The following is a 14,880-nucleotide window of genomic DNA, read 5'->3' as shown; positions in this document are numbered from 1 at the left end:
CAGTCTGAGAGGTTTTCACTTTGCCTTCTGCTAGCTTTGGACTTGCTGCCGCTCTTGAGCTCCCACATTGACTGACGAAGGACGTCTCTAGGCTATTTTCCTTCTGCTTCGGCTGGGTGTGGTGGCTCACACCTGTAATCCCAGCACTTTGGGAGGCCGAGGCAGGTGGATCACCTGAGGTCAGGAGTTCGATACCAGCCTGGTCAACATGGCGAAACCCTGTCTCTACTAAAAAAAACAAAAAAATTAGCCAGGCATTGTGGCGCACGCCTGTAGTCCCAACTACTCAGGAGGCTGAGGCATGAGAATTGCTTGAACCTGGGCGGCAGAGGTTGCAGTGAGCTAAGATCGTGTCATTGGACTCCAGCCTGGGCAACAGAGCGAGACTCGGTCTCAATTAAAAAAAAAAGAAAAGAAAAGAAAGTTCCTTCTTTTTGTATATAGCTGACCTGCAAAGCAAATACTAATAGGTTTCTTGCTCTTGGAGCAGGGAGGAAGTTAGTAACAGAAGTTGTCCATGTTATGACAAGCTGGTTCACTAGTAAAAGAAAAATATCCAGAGGAACCTTTGGTTCTTGCCCTGGGTCATGTGTCACCCGTGGAGCCTCGGGGTCTGCAGGCTGTTAAAATCTGCTCCTGTCTTTTGGAGTGAAGTCTTAGTGCATGCTGCCCACCTGGCTTTGGGGGAAACAGATTTGTTCTCTGCCACTTACATCTTAAAAGGCACAGCCGGAAAGTTCCTTTTGTGCTTTTTCTTTAAACAAGAACTAGACAAAGATTTCCTTCCTGAGCTGGCTGTGCCTTATGACATACTAGCATTTATTCTGCCAAACAGGGCAGTTGGTGGCTCTGTCTGGGGACTTGTAGGAGAGGAGCTCTTTGACCCTTCCTGGGGACCTCCATCTGCCTTTATCTGTTCAGTGTACTGGTTTGCCTGTACAGTCCTGATTTATGCCTGTTGTTCCACAGTTATTATTAATAGCACTCTCTTTCACTTTCAGAAGCATCCCAGTTTGGAGGATAAATTATATGTCACTCACCTATTGTTAGACTAAGCCAGGGATTCTCACTCTTGGCACTAGTGATATTTGAGGCTGGATGATTCTCTGTTGGGGGTGGGGGATCTTCCTGAGCACTGTAGGATTTTTAGCAGCATCCTGGCCTCTATTCACTTGGTGCCAGCCACACCTTCCCTCTCCAGTTGTGACAACCAAAAATATTCTCAGACATTGCCATCAAGTTTCCGTGGGGGGCAAGATTATTCCCAGTTAAGAACTACTGGACTAAGCATTGCAGATTAGTTTTACTTTGAGTGTCATCTCCGATTGATCAGTAGTGGTTGCCTGGAGCCCTGTGCTGGCAAGGATTTGAGACTCGATGCAGGAATTCTGAGATGGATTAGTGCTGTCTGCCGTGGGCACGGGTGGGGCATGACAGCATGTAGTGCCTTGGATTAGGCCGTGGAGGTAGGTGACAGAAGGTGCCAGAATGCCAGGAGGTTTTGACATTATCCTGTTACTGGATGCCCTGGTGGTCCAGGTGGAGAGACGAGGCATGTTTATAGACAGAGATTTGTGGCCCTAGCTACAAAACAAGACATTTGGTGCCTACACCTGCGCCAGCACGACTGAGCCAATGTCAGGTGTCCTGGGAGTTTTGTCAGGTGTGGCGAGGTCGGATCTTGCAGAAAGGCGGTGGTGTGTGTCAGTCAGTAAGTAGTTACAGGGCATCCTAGACGTGCCCAGCATGGCCTTGGGTGACATGGTCGGTTCACCCTCCTGCCCCTGGCTTTCCCATGTTGTTAATTCGTTGTCATGGCCGTTCCTGGGTCTTCCTGCCTTGGGGATTGGACTGTTCCTCGGAACTCTGTGATGGCACCAAAGGCTTTGAACTGGCCAAGGCCAGGAGAGTGAGAGAGCATAAACGTTGTGTTGCTGGCCCTTGCCAGGCAGCGGGGGAGGGGTGGGACTGTGTCCCGGGGCAGGCACAATGGTCTGCTGTAGAGTTCAGGTGAAAGCAGCTGTGGTCTGCAAAAGGTCTGCCTCGCCTAGGAAATGGTGCTTCTGGATCCCGGGCCAGACCCTCTGGGGTCTCCCCTTTGGGGAAAGGTGTGTATGTCTCTACAGGAGAACTCACTGGTTGAGGAATTTGACATGAGCCCAGTTATCTCCCCAGTGAGTAGAAAAAGCCCCTTCTATGTGAATTAGGTAGAATGCCAGGTTTGGTTCACTTGCAGTGACTTTATGGTATTAATATTTTAATGAGTTCCCAGCATTTTGGGGGAAGCAGATCTGCTTTCATTCTAGGCCTAAACTTGTCTGAGAGCAATTTAACCCTTTGCTCTGTGCCAGTCTCCCTTCCCACCCGATCCCTGGTTCCCAATGGAAGCTGCACCAGAGGTGGTTGGTCACCCAGCAGCCGCTCAGAGTGCCAGTGAGTGTGCACATGCCCCTCGGTGTCTGACCTTTTTCTGTAAACAATGAGGGGTAGAATTTTGGTGTATCTTCACGTCTGAGCATGGCTCTTCGAATTCATACGTAAAGAGGCAGGCACAGATAATGTTAACTGGCTTGTCGAAAAGCCCGCAGAGAGCCAGCCCCAGAAGGCAGTCTCCTGATTTCCTGTCCTGGTGCCTGTTACCCTGGCACAGGCCCGTGGGGCATTGGTGCCCCTCATTTTCTCTGGCTGGTCTTGAAGGAATTCTTATCTCCAGCTCAGTGGTTGGGGGGCACTAGGGGAGGAGAGGCCCTCTCTTTCCTTCTCTCCACATTCTCCCTGCCCCGCTAGTTGTGTCTCCTGTGGAACTGTCTGCTTTCCAAGGTCTTTCTGAGGAAAAGTGCCATGTTTGGCAGAGGCTCAGGAAAAAGCTTCAAGGGGCAGAAAAGCTCTGTTTGAATCGACTCACCGGGACAGGCAGCTGAGGAAGGAGCGCCATGGAAGCCACAGATGGGATGACTCTGCTGAAGCAGGAATGCACCCAGCCGGGAGGCCGCCAGCCCTGCCAGCCGTCAGCACACAAAGGCACCGCTGTCTGCTGGGGAGGTCGGGAGCAGGCCCTGTGTGCCTAAATGTGCCTGTGGAGGCAGCGTGGGCTCTCCAAGATGGGGCGTGTTCTGTGTCTGCACCTGCTGGTCTCTCTGTGCTGGCTGAGCTGAGCACCTACTGTGTGTGTGCCGGGCACTCTGCAGAGAGTGTACAGACAGCAGGCTGGGGCCTGCCTGGAGGAGGTGACTGTCTCGTGCTCAGAGACAAGCAAATCAGCTTCAAGATGAGAGCGAGAGACCAGCACAGAGGAGGGGCGCCCCACCGAGCCTTGAGAGCTTCTGGGGTGGGTACAGGCCTTTGATAGATGACACAGCACTTCTATAGGGCACCAAAAAGGGGCTGCTGGGCCTGTCTCAGCCTTAGACTTGGGAAAAGTGCCACGTATTGCCTTTGAGCAAGAGGAAGTGTGTCGTGGAGGAGAGACTGTGGGTTTTGGACTAGACAGAGCAGGAATCTGCCTCTTTCGCTTCCTAACTGCAACCTGGCTGGAGCAAGTCAACTCACTCTAATTGAGCCTTTGTCCTCTTGTCCTCCTCTTGGGCTTCATAACACTCCCGGGCAGGGCCATGGTAAGAAGTAAGACGCCGTGTGTGTGATGCCTGCGATAAGTACCTGTTAGAGCTGGCAGTAGGAGTCCAAACACTTCTTGACTGAACAGCCCCGCCTTCCACGGAGGCTTCAAATCGCTCATTCCTTCCGTCCACACTCCTGCTCGCTTAATGAAGGTGATGGCCAAATGCATCTTCCAGGCAGCCATTTGAATCTCTCCAAAAACACTCTCCCGAGAGTCCAGGTGCAGGAAGTGAGTTGTCACAGCCGCCCCTGCAGCGACCGCGCCACACACTGGAACGCGATAGCAGACGCGGTCCTGACTTATCTGGTCTGGTCCACGCAGAGCTGAGGCCTGGGGCTGATGTGGCCTCAGTGGAGCTTTAGGAGATATGCTTGATCCAGAGTTGGTTCTTCTGCAGCCCTGAGACACTTTTCTGTTCCCTGGGATGCTGGTGGACCAGACAGGTGCTGTGGGAAGCAGGCCCTGGGCCACCACCCAACACCATGGCTGCAGCCGGGAGGCGCTGTCCTCGAGCTGATGCGAGCTGGCTGCTTTGTGCTGCTCCTCCAGGAAGGAAAGCCCGGCCCCAGCATGAGGCTGCTGAACTACCCATGGTCCTGCCTGTCAGTCTCATTTCTAGAACTTCTTCTTTCTAGAAGAGGAATCTGCGGTTAACGGGCCCTTTTCAAGGATTCAGCGTTAGGCTTACTTTTTTTTTTTTGTAAATCCAATCCAACAGGCCCACCATGCTTTGCTCTGGGCCCACTGAGCGGGAGATAAAAAGGAAGTGGCCTCTTAGAACCTGAAATTTTGGGTGGGGGTGTTTGGAAGCTTTGCCCAGTGTTTTTTGTTTCTGCTCCCCATCCCCTGAAATAAACCAACAACAAAAACTCACATCAAATCCCTAATCACTAAGCCACTTTGTGCTTTTGGCCTCCCGTGATGAGTTCTCTTGCTGCCTGGTGAGTGTCACCTACCAGCCCGTTTTTCCTGTTCTCTCCAGCTCTGGCTTAGAGACTTCAGTTGAACTGTGTCCCAGTTTGTCAGGGCTGAACAACAGTGTGTTCAGAGAAAGGAGTTGCTTTCTTTTACATACCTGATTTCTGGAATGAAGTTATCAGTTGAGAACCAAAGTAATTCCCTACAACTAAAGAAAGATAAATGAACTGAAAATCTGCAGGTATAAAAGTTGGGATTCTGCAAGTGGCTTCTGTCAGATTTGTTTAGTCTTGACCAAGGCTGTCAGCCCCGTGTGGACCTTGATCATAAACTCCATAAACTCTTGAGACCCCAGGTTTTCTTTTGGCAAACAGACAGTGCTGATGGGGGCTCAGGATGTCATTCCCACCTGGCTTTGGGATTCTTCCTGAAGATCTTGTCTCTTCCACATGAGCTGGTCCACAGATACAACAGGGCACAGGTCTAAGCTGAAAGGAGAGGAAGTGTGAGCCGTGCTCCAGGAGTGAATCCTAGCCTAACAGTCACCAACATGCCTTTCCTTCTACCGACCGCTCCTCCGAGGCAACATGTTCATGCGCTGTTACTGTTCACCTCCTACCACTGATGTCCCTGGTGCTCTCAAGCACGTTTGACTCATCAAAAGGAGTTTCACAAAGCCGGCTGCTGTCTTTGCAGGCCTGTTTGTGCTCCAACAGGGAGCCGAGTTTGTCATGAGCAGTGCCTGACTGTGTCTGCCATGCTCCTTGTGTGTGTCCCAGCTCCTTCCCTCTTATTCCCTGTTGATCCAGCCCTCTGCAGAAATCAACAGGGGCCCCTCCTGCCTTGTCTTTCCTTTTCCCAAGGGAAGTGTTAGGTAGGAGCAAGGCGGAACTGGACTGGGAGTGTCCCGGTGGCATGTGCTGTGGGTGGTCAGCACTCCTATGTGGCTTTTGAATTTCCCTCCAGTCTGACAAACCTGTTGGAGCTGCCTTGGCAACAACCCCAGAAGGAGAAGTTTCCCCCTCCTGGCCCCACCCACAGAAACAGCAGTGCTGTTTCTGGCAGATTTGCCTGTGTGCTGGGAACTTAACCTGTGTTTTCCTAATGCATTTTGGCCAAGAGAAGGCTTGTTTGGGGCCTCGCTTAGTCTGACATAATGAAAGTTAAGAGCAATCCCTTGAAGTTTTTTGTTTTTTTTTTTTTTTTAAATTATCCAGAGTGCCTGGAGGGGGAGGGCTACCCATTCTCTGCCTCCTATAAGTGGGGACTTGGGTCTCAGCAGGTTCAAACCAAGGTTCCACCTGGGAGATCACAGGGGCTATGGGCAGAGGCACTGGGCCGAGTCGAACTGGCTTCTGGTGTGGATGCTGCTGAGCAGGCATGTCCCTTGGTCTGGGCCTACCGTGGTGGCCTGGAGGGCACACTCGCCCATGACCACATTGTGTGCCTGGGAGCGACGTAAGGGGCTTCCTCCTTTGCTGGCAGATTGCTAGGCAGGCAGGCTGCCAGGAAGCTCCACCCCACTTGGCACAGATCTGCAGCCTCTGCTAATATGAAGCATCATTTTGCACTTGCTTTTCTTCACCTCTCTGTTTGCCTCCCAAAGACTTGTAACCCAAGCTTGTCAATTGAGCTGGCTGTGGAGAAGCAGAGCTTCCCGTCATGAGAGTGTCGCGGCCCTTTCTTTGCAGCACTGAGGCAGGCCTGCGGGAGGTGCCGAGTGCTGTGCTCATAGGGGTGTTCGATGGAGGGGAGTCCTGGGGTGGGTGAGGTTTCCAGAGACCTGAGTTCTCGGCCCCATTTGTGCAACTCTGATCAAGCCATCCTGGCAACGCAGGGCAGGGCTCACAGTGCCAACACATATAGCAAGCCACCCCCCAGGGGCCACTCTGGAGTTTCCCTGAAAGCAGAAGACTCCCTGGTGGTGGAAAGTTTTGGTCCCATTTGTCTCAGATTATCCCATCAGTCTCACCCAACGTGGGCATGTTGTCCAACCTGAAACTGCCCTTTTTCCTGTCTTTCTTTCTTGGCCCATACCCATTTCTCAAGAAGCCCAGTGGAGCCGAAGATGGGGTCCTGCAGGGGCCTCTCCCAGGTGGAGCCCGAGAGAGCTGCTCCATGCTGGAACCTCGGGAGGTGTGATCTTGGGAGCTGGGTGATGAGTCAATCCCAGCAGTGGCTGCTGGTGAAGCAGGCCCCTTCCTCTGTACTTCCTGTTGGGCTGATGTCACCGCTCTGCGAGCCTCGTGGCCTTTTATGGACAAGAGTGAGCTGCAGCTCCTCTCACAGAGGAAGTGAGGCTTAAGCCCCCAGCAGAAGTCTGCACCTGGGATGAAATACCTGCGGTCAGGTTCCCCTTCCTCCCTCCTGGGCCCAGCCTGCTGAGCTGGCTGGAAACACCTGTCCACAGGTAGATGGCCACATCAGCTCAGATGCCCTCACTGCATGGGCTTGGCCTCAGGACATTTTAGGTTGAAAATGAAATCCAGGGAGAAAATGGCCTGGTTCCTGAATTTGTAACTTTTATGAAAGACTTTCTCGTGGCGGTGCCAGGGAATTGCCCAGTTGGGAGCTCCAAGACAGCAGGCGGGTGAGGACGGCATGTCTGGGCATCTGCCTCACACCGTGTACGACAGGAACACCATTTCCTTCCATCCTCAGAGCAGTCCCTTCATTCCCAGAGAGGTCAAGGGGCCAGGCATTGCGTGGGGAAGAGCGGAACCCAGGGCCGCAGCGCTCTCGGCTGTGGCTTCCTCCTTTGCAGAACTGCTCCAGACACATGGACTAGTGGTTGTCAAACTGTGCTCTGAGGAACCCCGTCTCCACCACCCACTGTCCCTTGCTCAGGAATTTGGGAAGATTTTATCTGAGGAAGGACTGCCGCTGCTTTTTGAAAAGTCTGAAAACTACTGCAGAGTGACTCATAACCCCGTCTCTACCCCACCCTCACCAAGAGAGGGGCTGGGGTAGTGGGTTCAGGCGCCTACCACGGCTAGACTTTCATCTGGCAGGGGGCTCGTGTCCCAGAAGAGGCTTGTCCCTGGCGGCCTCCTCCCGTTTAGAGGAAGGAAGGGCGTTTTCAAATAAGCCTTCAGTCCTTACAGGCCAAATAAGGACTCGAGCCAAAACAAGCGGATTGGGCCGGACTCTGAATGTGCTCATCCTGTGAGATGACAGTGCGGGGAAGGGTTGATGGGGTGGGCGCCAATGGCAGTCTCCACTAGAATGCATAGGGTGGGGAGGTGGGCTGCAGAGTAAACTGAGTAGGCCAAAGAGCCCACTGGTTGCTAAGAATTCTAACCACCCCACTGCCCAGAAGAGATGCCTCTGAGATCAGGAACAAATCCAGAAGAACCGCTGTGTGGAAAGATTGCAAAACAATGATGATAATACCTGCTTTGTACATTACAATACAATACCTTGTAAGGTTATTGGAGGCCACACAAGATAACAGACCAAAACCCTTCCTGAGCATTGGAAAGACCTTTTCGGTTGCATGGGGCCATGGTACGATTCGTGGTGCATAGGGCCGGTGGGTTTAGGATACTAAGCAGTGCGGTAAGAGATGCAATGAGGAGGCCTCCCAGCAGTTTGCCTTTCAGAAAGCATTTGTCCAGATGAATGTTCCTAGCAGAACAAATCCAGATTTCTTTAAGGTATGGTTAGGCTGTGTTGACAGTGGTAAATTGGCTTCAGGAATTGGAGGGGGAAGGCTGGAGAAGTGGGAGAGCTAGGGATGCTCGGGTGGATGGAGAGGAGGCACTGAATTTGGCTCTGGGGTTTCGGAATTTGAAGTGTGTGTGCCTGTGCATACATCCGTGTGTGTGCATGGCTATGTACATACATGTATGTTCACATTCACCTGTGAATACATGTGCCTTGCGTGCCTGTGTTTGCACTTGTGCTTGTGGATATGCATCTGTGAATGCGTGTGCAGCTGTGTGCCTTGTGTGCGTCCATGTGTGGATCTATGTATATGGCTTTGCACACATGTGTGCGCATGTATTTCTGTGCACACGTACCTCTGTACACCTACCTCCATATGTGACTGTGTATGCACAGATGCTTGTGTGTCTATGTGTGTGTCCATGTCCTCGTGCGTGCGTGCGCCTGTGTGTGCATGCCCTCGAGTGTGTTTGGGGGCTCTGCTTCCTGTTGTTCAGCAGCAGAGCCTCTGACTCCTCCTCACACAATTAGAGGAATTCCAGCCATCCTAGGGACAGCCCTGGGAAAACGGTTCCTCTGGAAGGGTTGGGGAATGTTTCCTTTTATGGTAGCATTGGGCCGTTGCTGCTCACGACTTGCCAGCACTCGCAGGTACATTCTTGCCTGCTAGTAGAGCCGGTGACTAAACATGCCCACAGCTGGGGCAGACCACAGGGAGACGCAGTGGGGGAGGGCAAGGGGCTGGGATGACAAAAATGTTTGTTCCAAACCCTTATCAGTTGCCACACTGTCATTAGGGGCCAGCAATGAAATTGCTCTGTCTTCCCCAGGCTGTCGTTCCTGCCGCCTCCCTCCCTTCTGTCTTCCCGTCTGTCTAGTCGAGGATGCAGGTCTCTAATCTCTGTCCTCGCTGTGCAGGCTTGAAGGACTCTGTGTTTTTTGAAAAAGGCAAGGGGGAGTAAGGCTTGCCTCCCCTAGAGCTTGCCTCCTGAGTAGTTTCCACATCAGAGAGCAGGGTGTGGGGTGTGTTTGTGAATGAGAGTGACCCAGCCCCTCTGCGCCCCCACCCCGTTGATGCTTAGGGGGCTGGGAGGAAGCTGCGGCCCAGGGCAGGGGCAGCTGCCATTGGTGTTGGGTGTGAGGTTTGTTTTTTCTTCTTTCTGTCTGGGCTTCCTTTTCCCTCCTGAATGACCAGTGGGCAGAAGAAGAGATTGGAGGCAGTGCCCAGCCCCACACGCTGCTGAGGTCAGGCATGCTAGAAAGCTCACCTCGGAAGAGGCAGGCAGCCTAGCTGGTCGGTGGCTACTGGTGTTGAACGGTTAAATGTGTCTCCTGAGGCCATGCACGTGGAAAGCCGTGAGTCATTCTCCCAGTGCCTAGTCACGCAGGGCCCTGACCAGGCGGTGCGAGCCACTCAGTGTGTCCTTCACACGTCGCTGAATCCGTGTTTCCACCCAGGGCTGATACTGTACCAACAGCCACGGATGCTCCCACTGCCCTGACAACGCCACTGCCACCCATCGTGGCGACGTCGCGATGGGGAAGTCGGTATAGACAGCAACCGTTTGTGGAGCTTACTGTCTTTACAGGGACTGCGGCAGGTCCATTTTATGTGTTATTTCTATTTTTCAAACTAATCCTGCAAGGGAGTTAGTAGCAGATCTTACTTTGTGGATGTAGAAACTGAGACTCAGAATTAAATACCTCACTGCAGCTCAAATATTTGTAAGTAGCCTGATCCTGGATTCAGGCCAATTTGACTTCAAGGACGGTGAGGCTATTAGATGGGGCGGGATAAAACGGAAAAAAATGAGTTTGTATTTTCAGCTGTTGCTTCAATACCCAGTACTGAACAGCCAGGATGCCTTAGTGTTTCTGGCAAACTTAGCTTTCAGAGTGTGGGCATTACTGCCCCTCCTGTACTGGGGGAGGGTGAGTATTTATAACCTTCCTTGCCGAGCAGTTCATAGAGCTGTTGATAGTTGCTGAAAGTTCCTGACACCCGGCTAGAGAACAGGTTGTCACAGAAACCCATCAGAAGCTGTCATTCTTTACAAGCTGCCTCTAAAGTGACATCATTGCACACCTTCCACTTGCCAGACACCGTGCTGGTGTGTTCACGTGTGCTGTGGACACAAGTACTGTTATCCCCACGCTGCGGAGGAGGGAGCTGGGGCTCAGAGAAGCCTGCGCACCTGTCCCGGGTCTCAGGCTGTGAGGCAGCATCTTGTCCCAGGGCTGTCCCGTTGCAAAGCCAGGCCTCGTCACCCCTCCTTCCCCAGCCTCTTAAATGGTGCTCCTTCCTTCAGTGGGGATGGTATTTACAGCACCTGCAGCAGGCTTCTAACAGCTTCAGCCCCCCACCCTGTTATAAACACACAGGGCAGGTCCCACTCAGCTCCCAGGGAAGTCGACTCCTGGAGAGTTTTCCACACACTAGTTCCTCTAAGGTGGGAGACACAGAACTATTTCTGGTTTTCTGGTGGGGGCTGAACAGCGTGGGTGGACAGTCTGAGCTCCTGGGCGGCAGGAGCAGCTGCCCAATGGCACTCTCCCCCGCAAATGCTCCTCCCAGCCAGGTGTGAGGGTGGACTGCGAGATCCCCACAAAGACAGCATCTGTGACACTGTGCTCCCTGTCTGGGAAACGGGCAGCTCTTTGGGAGCAAGGCGGGGAGGCTTTTGCATCTGGCGGGAGTTAATCTGATGTCTCCTTTGTTTCAGACCGAGAAGATCAATCCATCTTGTGCACGTAAGTATTTCTCTGTCTGGGTAGTGGTTCGTTTCACCCCAGTCTGTTCTCATTCTTGAGGTCTCCTACTGAAACCACAACTGGGGCTTGCAGAGTCCCCCATTCCCAATTCAAGGCCCCTCCTCCACTTCTCCAAGGGATAGGACTTCAGTTTGTGTGTTTGCTACTCAGTGGTCCCACTGCATGGATGAGCTCAATTTCAATCATCCTTCCTCAAGGAGCCAGTGGGAAGGAGGGTGGAGCTTATGGCAGAAAGGAAAAGCAAGATCTCTCCACAATCCAGCTGGGAACCAGCTCCTCCGTAACTTCTGGGCAGAAGGCATTCCTTCTTGCTCTGGATGGTGGCTTTTCTTTACCTGGATTGAAGTAGACACTGGGGCCTCTCAGCCTCTGAACTTAACAAGGAGATCCATAAACCCCATTGCCAAGGGAGTTAATGGCACAGAACGTTCCTTTAAGTGACGTTTCAAAGGAACATGTACAAGTGCCTTTGACCCCTAAGTCCACAGCTGCCTAAAACTGATTTTTAAAATACTTGGATGTGAAGTCACTTGCCCTGCCAAGTGACCAGGACAGGCAGTGGATTTCAGTTTACTTCTGTCTGGCCCCTGGAGAGCCATGGGAAGTGAACTGCCTGAGGATTCCAGAGCGTTTATGTGGCAGTCCCATTTTCTGCCACACGTTGGGTCCTTCACGGGCACCCAACAGAATGCGAGGCAGTGGAGCGTGCAGTGGGAAGGGACAGAGGTCAAGGACTTGGCCATGCCTAAGCCCGGGACTTCCTTGCCTCTCTTGGTAGTGGTGAATCTGGAGCTGGCAAGACGGAGAACACCAAGAAGGTCATCCAGTATCTGGCGTATGTGGCGTCCTCGCACAAGAGCAAGAAGGACCAGGTGAGTGCTGCGGCCCTTGTCCCCGTGGCCGCTTGCTTGGCCTTGGTGGGATGATGGAGGAAGAGCACTTAGTGGTCCTGGCTTCAGCTTTACAAGAGGATGCTTTGGGGAATGAAGCAGAGGCTGGGCCCATTTCCGTTGAGGCGACGGCGTGGCCTGTCCTGGGAGTGGTCCGGCGGTAGCAAGCCCATTCCGTCCTTGGCCTCCTAGCCTTCTGAGTTGCTGTGGAAACTGGCGAGGTCCTGGAGTTTGCATGGCAGCCCTCTTGGCTTTTGCAGCTCATTGCTGTGTGTCCTCCCCTTCTGAGGCTGGAAGGCAGATTCCAAGACTTGGTCCTCAAGTTGATGGAGGCTTGAAAGGTCTCAGGCAGACCTGTATTTGATTCCATTTCTTTTCCCTGCTGTTGAAATGCCTCTGGGTGGACAGCCACCCACCCCCACCACCCCAGCGAAGACAGAAAGGGCAATTGGAAAGTCATCTCACCTCCATTTTTTTCCTCTCCCTTTTGATGGATTATGGTTGAACCCAGCAGTGTCCTCGCTAGGTGAGCTGCACGTTTACTGCACGTTCTGCACTGGGAATGCGTGTTCTGCCCATCGTGTGCCCTTGAATTCTGTATTTTGTTCTAAGCAGCTTTTCACCCCACACTTGTCACTTTCTGCAGCTAGAACTCTTCTTTTAGGCTCAGCTCACTGACTGTCTTGGGAGGAGGGGCTGGGTGTGGCACACAGTGACCTCCTGTGCACTCTGAAATGACAGCTCCTGCAGAATGGGGACGGGCCTCACACCTAGTTGTTCTCAGAAACTCCAGTCATGCCCAGATTTCCCCACAGCGCACCATAGCTGTCATGTCCCATGCGGAACCTGACCCCGGCACGGTGGATGGGGACTCCGCCCTCATGGAGCCCTCCACGCTCTGTGGTCCAGACCAGATGCAGATGGCCGGCTGCCCTCACCTGCCACCGCCGTGCCAGTCAGAAGCAGTGCCGGGGAGTTCTCACGTTGGAGTTTTTCAGAGGTTGGGGTGATCAGACTTAAGCATGGCTGTGGGATGCTCTCTCTCAAGCACACACTCTTAACCTCCCCTGTGAAAGCTAAGTGCCAGTGGTGTTCCTTGAAGCCGTCAAGGGAGCTTGGCCGCTCCCGGTGGCTCCACCTTACTGGCGTGCCGTGTGCGGCCTTCGTAAGTAAGGAGGGGTGTGAGTCTGCATGCAGGTCTGGGGTGTGGCCTGCAGAATGGCCTAATGAGTACAGTGTTCTGGAACCGAACCAAAAGTAACTTTTCATGTGCCAAGCTTCTCAAGACGTTTGGAATCTTTTTCCATGGGGCGTCAGGAGTTATATTTAGAAACTAATAAAGTTTCTTTTCTTCTGTCTCCCTCTCTGTCTCTCTCTCTCCATCCCTCTCTCCCTCCCTACCCCCCATTTTCCATTCTTTTTAGGAGGCCTATTTTAAAAACAGAGCTGTGAGGTTAGGAGTTCTCTAGCTGTGCTTTTCCATCTCTGAATTTGCAGTAAAATCCATTTCCCAAATATTTATTGACTGCCTAGTATGTGACTGGTTCTTGGGAGGGTGACATTGGAGTTCCTGTCCTGGAAGACAGGAGACAGGACACGGAGAGCAGTGAAATAGATCATATGCCTTACATCTGGGGTTCCTGTTGTAGAGGGGAAGGCAGCACTCAGCAAAGACAGCATGCTGGGGTTGGGGGTGACAGTGGGAGCCACGTTGTCAAAACGCAGACTTTGGTAGGCACCCCGTCCCTGCCCTGAGCCCACTAGAGTGAGGGAATAGGTTGCCCCAGGCTTCCAGTCATAGCTCAGGCTGTCAGCGTGAAAGGCCATTGGCCGGTTTGGTTGATTTCCTTGCCTGAAGCTGTGCTGTGATTTTCCACAGGCCGCCGGAGCACGGAACACCCTTGAATTGGTTTGGGAGCCAGCACTCTCTCACTTGCAGTGACCGAGTTGACCCTCCCAACACCAGCAGAGGGGTTGTTCCAGACCTCACCTTGCTGTGGGGAGGCCAGGTTTGGCCTGGGCTGCAGGTTGGCAAAGCAGAGCTTAGTCCAAGGGGCTTTCCAGGCAGATGCCCGGATCCTGAACGGTGACCTTTGACTCTCCCTGCTCTGTTATTTGTGTACGAGCTGGGACCCACTGGCAGAAACACCACCCAGTGAAGCCCTTCAGAAACCGATGGGTAACCCCAAACCTTATACAGTACCGCATCATTTCATGTTACACAGATTTCATTGAAAAATTAAAATCTCTTCTGTGCCCAATTAGATGTCAGTAGAGAAAAATCCATAGGTTAGTCATCACTGTTGTCAGCAGGGAACACAGCTCTGGAATCTGAAGTGGCTGCTCCCGACTTGGCCCCGCGGCCCCACTTTCCACGGCAACAGCATGTGGTCCCAAACAGAGGCCTCAGTTCGCCTCCCAGCCAGGGCGAGCACAGGCAATGGAGGGGCCGCGCTCCCTTCTGTCTGCGGGAATGGGAGCGGTTCAGCCAGCCTGGCAGCCTGGCCTGTGCTCTGAGAGGAACGGCGTAGTGGGTGGGGGAGCCATTCTCATCCAAGTCTGGCTCCGTGGGCTGCCTCAGCCGACTTCCCAGGCCCGCCCGAGGCCTGTGGGTGGAAGCCCGGTGTCCAGTTACCACTGGTGCCCAGCGCACACGTAGAGCCTGCTCTGTGGGCTTGACCCCTGCCCTCTGACCTGGCCCTGCTGACCCTCCTTCAGGGGCGGGCACTAGAGCAATGCCCTCACTTGCCTGGATGGTTCACAAGCGGAAGGTTTCCTAGCCCTGGGTTGGGGGGTCCTGGCCTAGGAGGGCTGCCAGAGGAAGAGGCTCTGCTGTGTCCCTTGTGGTCTCAGGTGGGCTTCCAATCTGGCTCGGCTAGACTCCAGAGTGTCCTCGGTGCCCTGCAGATGGGTCTCGTCTGTGGCAGGTGTGCTTGTAAGGCCAGGGTCCATGGCTGTCCTGGGAGCTCCTACTCCTCCTAGTTTTCCTTGTCATCACTCACAGGCGGCTGCTGT

The 14,880-nt window shown here is 53.2% G+C and overlaps 1 protein-coding gene across 2 annotated transcripts in view; it reads left to right on the top strand.

Moving 5' to 3' along the window:
* Nucleotides 1-14,880, top strand: part of MYH9 (myosin heavy chain 9) — a 105,128-nt gene that overhangs the window by 49,549 nt on the left and 40,699 nt on the right. For both annotated transcript variants that reach the window (XM_031005427.3, XM_063704929.1), the window contains exons 4-5: nucleotides 10,927-10,954; nucleotides 11,754-11,847. In XM_031005427.3, coding sequence (XP_030861287.1) covers nucleotides 10,927-10,954; nucleotides 11,754-11,847 — 122 coding nt within the window. The remainder of the gene's footprint in view (nucleotides 1-10,926; nucleotides 10,955-11,753; nucleotides 11,848-14,880) is intronic.

The sequence above is a fragment of the Gorilla gorilla genome, chromosome 23, assembly GCF_029281585.2.
Source record: "Gorilla gorilla gorilla isolate KB3781 chromosome 23, NHGRI_mGorGor1-v2.1_pri, whole genome shotgun sequence".
Classification (NCBI taxonomy): domain Eukaryota; kingdom Metazoa; phylum Chordata; class Mammalia; order Primates; family Hominidae; genus Gorilla; species Gorilla gorilla.
This window is presented reverse-complemented; position numbering and strand designations above follow the sequence as displayed.